The sequence below is a fragment of the Vigna umbellata genome, chromosome 7 (assembly GCF_029865625.1).
Source record: "Vigna umbellata cultivar VRB3 chromosome 7, Vumbellata_1.0, whole genome shotgun sequence".
In the NCBI taxonomy this organism is placed as follows: Eukaryota; Viridiplantae; Streptophyta; class Magnoliopsida; order Fabales; family Fabaceae; genus Vigna; species Vigna umbellata.
The window spans coordinates 8450604-8457579 of NC_142171.1; the positions used below are offsets into that span (position 1 = coordinate 8450604).

At 39.5% G+C, this 6976-nt stretch overlaps 1 protein-coding gene across 3 annotated transcripts; it reads left to right on the top strand.

The window, feature by feature from the left end:
• Nucleotides 1-309: 309 nt before the first annotated feature.
• LOC124848120 (serine/threonine-protein kinase CTR1-like) lies at nt 310-6680 on the top strand. 3 transcript variants are annotated; one of them, XM_047325760.2, is made up of 16 exons: nt 316-1666; nt 1758-2059; nt 2183-2327; nt 2466-2581; nt 2979-3157; nt 3309-3401; nt 3495-3806; nt 3889-3929; nt 4171-4239; nt 4399-4499; nt 4603-4687; nt 4776-4874; nt 4969-5037; nt 5532-5663; nt 5902-5996; nt 6318-6680. In XM_047325760.2, exons 1-16 carry the CDS (start codon nt 863-865, stop codon nt 6412-6414), a joined length of 2739 nt encoding a protein of 912 aa, XP_047181716.2. In that variant the 5' UTR covers nt 316-862; the 3' UTR covers nt 6415-6680. The 3 variants fall into 3 exon arrangements, 2 of the variants coding, with proteins under 2 accessions (XP_047181716.2, XP_047181713.2); XM_047325757.2 differs by having other exon boundaries at nt 3309-3806; XR_007029669.2 differs by lacking the exon at nt 6318-6680 and having other exon boundaries at nt 310-1666; nt 3309-3806; nt 5466-5663; nt 5902-5919.
• Nucleotides 6681-6976: the final 296 nt, after the last annotated feature.

Sequence of the window (6976 nt, forward strand, 5' to 3'; positions counted from 1 at the left end):
AAAAGAATTATTAGTAACACAATCTAAGTTTAGCTTAAGTTAATAATATAATATTCTAAGTGTTATTTTTCGTATTTTTCATTATTTAAAATTTAGTTTATTGTTTGCCCAAAAGAAAAGCACGTGCGTTCGGTTTACGTGTAGAAATCCCATTGGTGAGTGGTTTACGTGGCGCAACATGACGAAGGGTGCGCACTAACTCCGGCAGTGTACGTTAGCACTGACTTCACACTTTTGGATTCCCCATCCGGTGCAGCATTCCATGATCCCTCAACTAGCTTGCCAACCCTTTCTTCTGCATAAAATACAAGGTTCTCACAACCATAGCTTCCACCAAATTTAACTCTCTCTCTCTCTCTCTCTCTCTCTCTCTCTCTCTCTCTCTTTCTCGTTCTCTCTGTTACGCTTTCCACCGCCTCGTAAACGCCATTTCTGAATTCGGTTCTGCTGCTTCTTCTTATCATTATTTTATTTATTTTATTGTTGTTTGAATTAAAAAACTACGTTTAGGAACTCACGCTGCCTCCACGTTCTGCGAGGGGTCAATTGCTGCTGGCCTCGTCGTCATCGACTTTGGACGCACGTGCCAGATTTGAACGGAGTATATCATCCAATCCGCAACTTCTTGACTGAACTGGAATACGCGACAAACCGAGCTCCGTGGCGGTTACTGTTATAAGGCAATAGTGTCTTTGGTTTTGCTTCAGCGAGACAGGCGACGGCCACGGAGAAGAGTAGTTCGTCTTCGCACGTGAGAGGTTGCACCTCCATCGTGTGTGTTAAAAGAAGAAAGGTTGTTTTTGTGGTTGTGGTTGTTGAGATCACGGTTTTTGAGTGAAGGAACAGGGAGATTTTTCTGAACATGCCTCACAGAGCGACTTACTTTTTCCCGAGGCAGTTCCCCGAGAGAACTTTGGATGAGTCTTCGAAGCAGATATTGGATCATGAAAAGAGAAAAATCGTCAATTCTATCAAATCATCGGATACAACTTTTGAATATGAAAGCGACGCGCCGAAAAAGCCAGCACCGGTTCCCACGCGTGCCTCTAAAGACAACGACGACGTCGTTTTCTCATCCGGTAAGCAATCCGCAGTCTCCGACCTCTTCACTGGTGCCGACAAGTTCCGCACCAAACAGAAGCAAATCGCCGCCTTCTGCGATTGGTTGATCGACAAAAAGAAGGACCTCAATCGACCGAGTCACCGTTTAAGAACTTATCCTAACGACGACGAGGACGAAGAAGATGAACATGAGCATCTACTTCCTCCGCCGCCGCCTGAAGAAGCGGCGGCGGCGGCGCAGGTGGTGAAGGATGCTGTTGACCGGAGCTTCGACCGGCAGGTTTCGCTGCCGCGGTTGTCCAGCGGGAGCAGCTACGCCGGGAGCTTGTTCACGCTGGACGGCACCGCCACATTCTCCAGCGACGTTACGAAAGACGAAACGTCATCGTTTCAAGTCTTTACTGAAGAAGACGCGAGAAAAAGGAAAGAAGAGGAAGAAAACGTAAAACGCAATACGACGCAGAAGTATAAGGAGAGGTACTACCTGCAAATGGCTTTGGCGCAGAGACTCTCTTGTTTAGCAAGCCTCGCTTCTGAACCTGTTCTCGCACTCGACGCTGGTCCCGAAACCTGGGACGCTGAATCGGTTTCGTATCGTTTATGGGTACGTACTTACTAACGACAACGAAATGAAACTACACTTGCGGCAGCTGTAGGTTATAGTTTAGTAACTTATTCTTTTGGTTGATTTTCAGGTGAGTGGATGTTTGTCGTACACGGACAAGATATCTGATGGTTTTTACAACATATTGGGGATGAATCCGTACCTTTGGGTGATGTGCAATGATGTCGAGGAAGAAGGGAAGCGTTTACCGACGCTGATGGCGCTTAAGGCGGTTGAACCAAGCGAGACCTCCATAGAGGTAGTTCTTTTCGATAGACACGAGGACTCTCGGCTTAAGGAGCTTCAAGATAAAGCTCAGGAGTTGTATTCTGCTTCGGAGAACGCGTTGGTGCTGGTGGAGAAACTCGGAAAACTCGTTGCCATATGCATGGGGTAAGATAATACCGTAAGAATACGATACACCGTACTTTTTACTTTTTTTACGTCCTTCTTTGATTATTATTATTGTTTTTTGCTGTCTGTTTGCTTATTTGGTGTGGGATGGGGTGTGTGAAGGGGTACGTTCCCTGTGGAGCAAGGAGATCTACACAAGCGGTGGAAGTTGGTTAGCAAGAGGTTGAGAAACTTTCACCAATGTGTTGTCCTTCCTGTTGGTAGCTTATCCAGTGGACTCTGTAGACATCGCGCGATTCTCTTCAAGGTGAAGAATATGTTTCTTCGTTGTTGTATCATTTGGATACTGTAAGAGGAGCAAGTGTTAGTCTTTTCCTATTGATTTTTGTAATCTATATTTACTATTTTCAAATAATTCCTTTTTATTTGGGTTTTGCGGATGTAGAGATTGGCAGATTACATTGGTTTGCCATGCCGCATTGCTCGAGGTTGTAGGTACTGTGTTTCAGATCATAGATCGTCTTGCCTTGTCAAGATTAAAGATGACAGACAGCTCTCAAGGTTAGCGCAATGGTCCTTTTCTTTGCTTTGTTCTTCTGAGTTTTGTTTTGATACTGAAGTTAAACAAAATATGTCTCTGCCCACGTACTTCTTCTTTGGCGATAATCGTAGCGGGTCACTTCAGTTGTTATGATCATTTTTACTTTTTCTTGCCCTAGAGTTCTATTGTTAATTTTACTTATACCTTTTCATAATTATCTAGATTTTCCGGGCTTCATTGTCCTTACAAATTTGTGGATTGTTAAGTTGTATGTTTTACCTTTCTGTTTAGTTTGCTCGTTTCAAAATTTTGGCTCGAGACTAATGATTTATACAGATTGTAGATCATTCAATTAACTGTTATAGTCTTCTAGATCACCTTATAAACAGCCTGACGTTTATTTCATATTTTCTACAGAGAATATGTAGTTGATCTGGTTGGGGAGCCAGGAAATATCCTTGGGCCAGATTCCTCAATTAACGGAGCATATGCGTCATCAATACCTTCCCCATTTCAAATTTCTCATTTGAAAGAATCCCAATCTCCTTATGTGGATGTTACAGCATGTTCTCAATCTCTTGATAACACTTATTCAGGTGTGTTGTGCTTTATATATACCTGGAAATTTGGTCTTCCTACTCCTTATTTCAAATTCATAATCCATGTAGCCGTTAATCTCGATACACTCCTTCAGAGGCCATTCTTTTCCATTGAAGTTTTTCTTAGTTGTTGCTCAATATCTTGCAGGCTTTGTACATGAAGATCAACGAGTTGACGAAACTGATCGACTGAAAAATAATAATGGCTCTATTTATTCTGCAATAGATCAAACTCGTGGAGGTACAGAGCAACCTCTATTTCCTTGTGGCTTGAAAGGGAATGATAAGGAATGTGCTGTTCTGGGTTTATTAAATTTTCCTCCCATCCATGAAGGTGTTTCTGAAGATCTTGGCGAAGTCTCTGGGGCATCGATTCATGAATACCCCAGGCTCTGTAAAGATTCAGTTGTAGTTATAGAAGCTTCCAAAGAGATCGTTGTAAAGGGGAGTTCTGGGGTAAAAAGCATCTATAAGCAATCCATACTGAGCTCATCCACCGAATCAGAACAGGAACACGTAAAAAATAAACTTGAAAATCAGGATACTGGTAATATTCCAAGATACTTGAATCTTGAACCATCACTTGCAATGGACTGGCTTGAGATACCCTGGGACGATTTACGAATCAAAGAGCGTGTTGGTGCTGGTAAATTTTCTGCTTCTTGTTTTTTTTAGAGCACGCGACTAGCCTGGTGACTTCGAATCTAATTTATCTTCTCTCTGTGTAGGATCATTTGGGACAGTGTATCGTGCTGAATGGCATGGATCGGTAAGTTTTAATACGTACTTATGCACAAACACCTTTGTGAATGTTGCTTCGTATTGTTTTTGTAGTCCCTAATTTCTTAAGTCGGATTGATTGCTTTTGATTGCATGATGACTTTATTGTATCAAACCATTGACTTATCTTGTATGGCCTCCTTGAATAAATATGTTCAATGCAGCTTATTATTTGTCTATTATAATTTTCACTCGTAATGGTGTATTTTACTGTGGTTTTAAAATTGCAGGATGTTGCTGTCAAGGTTTTAACAGTTCAGGATTTCCAGGATGATCAGTTGAAAGAATTTCTGAGAGAGGTAAGTGTCATGTCGCCCCTAACTTATATCCCTTTTTGTGTCCTTAAGTTGAGTACAATAATGTTGGGAATTCATTTTGCAAAACTCTTCTCTGGCTCCTTATGTAATGGGGCAAACGAAGCAAGTTAATATTCAAGTTGATATTTTCATGATTTTTAGGTTGCAATAATGAAACGAGTTCGTCATCCAAATGTGGTACTTTTCATGGGTGCGGTTACTAAACGTCCACATCTATCTATAGTAACAGAATATTTGCCTAGGTAAGCCATCCAACCCCTTTTTAGAGTAAAATTATATTGAATTTTCTTTCATAATGGTTTGAGTTGAGTGTCTTATGGTTGTTTCCTGGTGCGTTTATGACAGGGGCAGTTTATTCCGCCTAATACATAAGCCAGCATCTGGTGAAATTCTAGATCCTAGGAGAAGGTTACGGATGGCTTTAGACGTGGTTTGTGCCTGCCAGATATTGTTATTTTTCTCTGATCAATTGGATATTATATATTGTGATGTATGATACATAATTTATCTGGTCGTAGGCTAAAGGGATAAATTATCTCCACCGTCTGAAGCCTCCAATTGTGCACTGGGATCTCAAAACCCCGAACTTGTTAGTGGACAGAAATTGGACTGTCAAGGTATAATGGAAAAGATTGATCAGACGAGTTTCTCACTGAATTTTTGTAAAATAATTTTGCTAATAAATGATTTTTTTTTTCATTTCTTGCTCAGGTGTGTGATTTTGGATTGTCCAGATTTAAGGCGAACACTTTCTTGTCATCAAAATCTGTTGCTGGAACTGTAAGTTTATTGTTCTCAGATTTTGTACATAAGCATGGTCATAACCAAAAGAATTATGCACGTTAGGTTTGAAAATTATTTGAGTAGCAATTTCAGGTTTGAAGTAAAGAGTTCAACTAATGTCGCTGACATGAGTGCTCCTTGTTCAAATAGACAACAGTCCTGTCATTTCTTATCAACGTTTCCTTTATAAGCTGGTGTTAGTGCTTAGTTCAATTATATAATAGTAATTTAGATACCAGTATGTATGGTTGTCAATTGTTTGATGACAGTTCGGTCTTTGGGTGGGGATAATGTGTTATTTTCAGGTGTGTTTTGAGGAAGCAATTTTTTGTCAAGCAAATTATCTGGTTTAGTAGGTTGTGCATGTTGTTGTAGATAGATGCATTTTCTTTCAACAAAGTGGTCATTCTATTAATATTTTGCAGGTTGAACTTTCACTTCACGGTGCCACATCCTCAATAAGTGTGTAACTCTCTTAATTTTATTTTCAGCCTGAGTGGATGGCTCCAGAATTTCTTCGTGGAGAACCTTCAAATGAGAAGTCTGATGTTTACAGTTTTGGAGTTATCCTGTGGGAACTTGTGACCCTGCAACAACCGTGGAATGGACTTAGTCATGCCCAGGTAATTTTTTATGAGCATTCAGGTCTGAATTTGTTATGCTTATAAAGTTGATTTTTCTTGCTTAATATTTTCATGTGAGGTATCACCACAAGAAATTATAAAATTTAAAACGTAGCAGGAACTATAACGGAAAGAGGTGTAATGCAAACTTACGTAATTCAAACAAGCTATTTGGCAAAACGAAACCTGCTAAGTATATTGGTCAATTTTTTAAAGTAATCTTTATGTGTGCGTTCAGGTAGTTGGAGCTGTCGCCTTCCAGAATAGGAGGCTTGCTATCCCTCCAAACATTTCCCAAGCGTTGGCCTCTCTCATGGAAGCTTGTTGGGCTGAGTAAGTGTTATATTTGCCATTTCTTCTGTCTATTGAAATTTCCGAATAACCAATAACTCATTTACATTAATATTAACAGGCTTTTTTGTGCGTTATTGCATTCGCTTATGTTGTATTTAAGTAGCTGAGTGAATGAATTTCATTTTGGAATTGTTGAGTATTGGGTTAGTATTTTGAGTTTAGCCGTTTACAGGACCTTCTGATTTACAATTTCACTTTATATATCGGGAACTTCTACTCCCTAGGGAAAAAAATGGCTTGCTAACCTGGATACATTTTGTAAAATTTATTTGTTTCTGACGGTTGGTAATTTTTGCACAGTAAACCTGCTGATCGCCCATCATTTGCAAGCATAGTTGATTCTCTAAAGAAGCTACTGAAGTCACCAGCTGATGCGATTAAAATGGGTGGAAAATAACGTAGGTATAGGCTGCCCATGATTGAGGATTTTTGTTGATGAAATTTAACCTAACCCTCCCTTGCTCATATACTCCTATTGATGATGGCATGAAGCCCTTTTGATTGTTTGTTGCAATTGTATATCGATCGGTTCATTCATGCCAACCCATTTCGTATGGGCAACAATCAAGTCTGTAGTAACTTTTAAATGATGACCTCAGGCTCTTTTATCTACAGCTTTGAGATCAATGAAATATTTTGCGACTTGGAATTTCTGTTTTTTTATTTTTCAGATTGTAAATATGTAATGATCGTTTTGGCATTCTGTAATTTGATCTTGTCTGTAAGGTGATAATCTACAAGGAAATGTTATTACTTCATTAAATTTCTTACAAGGAAAGTACACTATTACATCGATGTAGAGATGCAGAACATACAGAGAAGATAGAAAATAAGTTGAGAGGACAGAAAGTACATAATTAATTCGTTCCCTCACTTATTCTATTTATTAGGTAAGTACTATAATTAGACTCCTACTTAATCTTTCAAATGAAAATTGGTTATTTTGGCTGATGTATTTT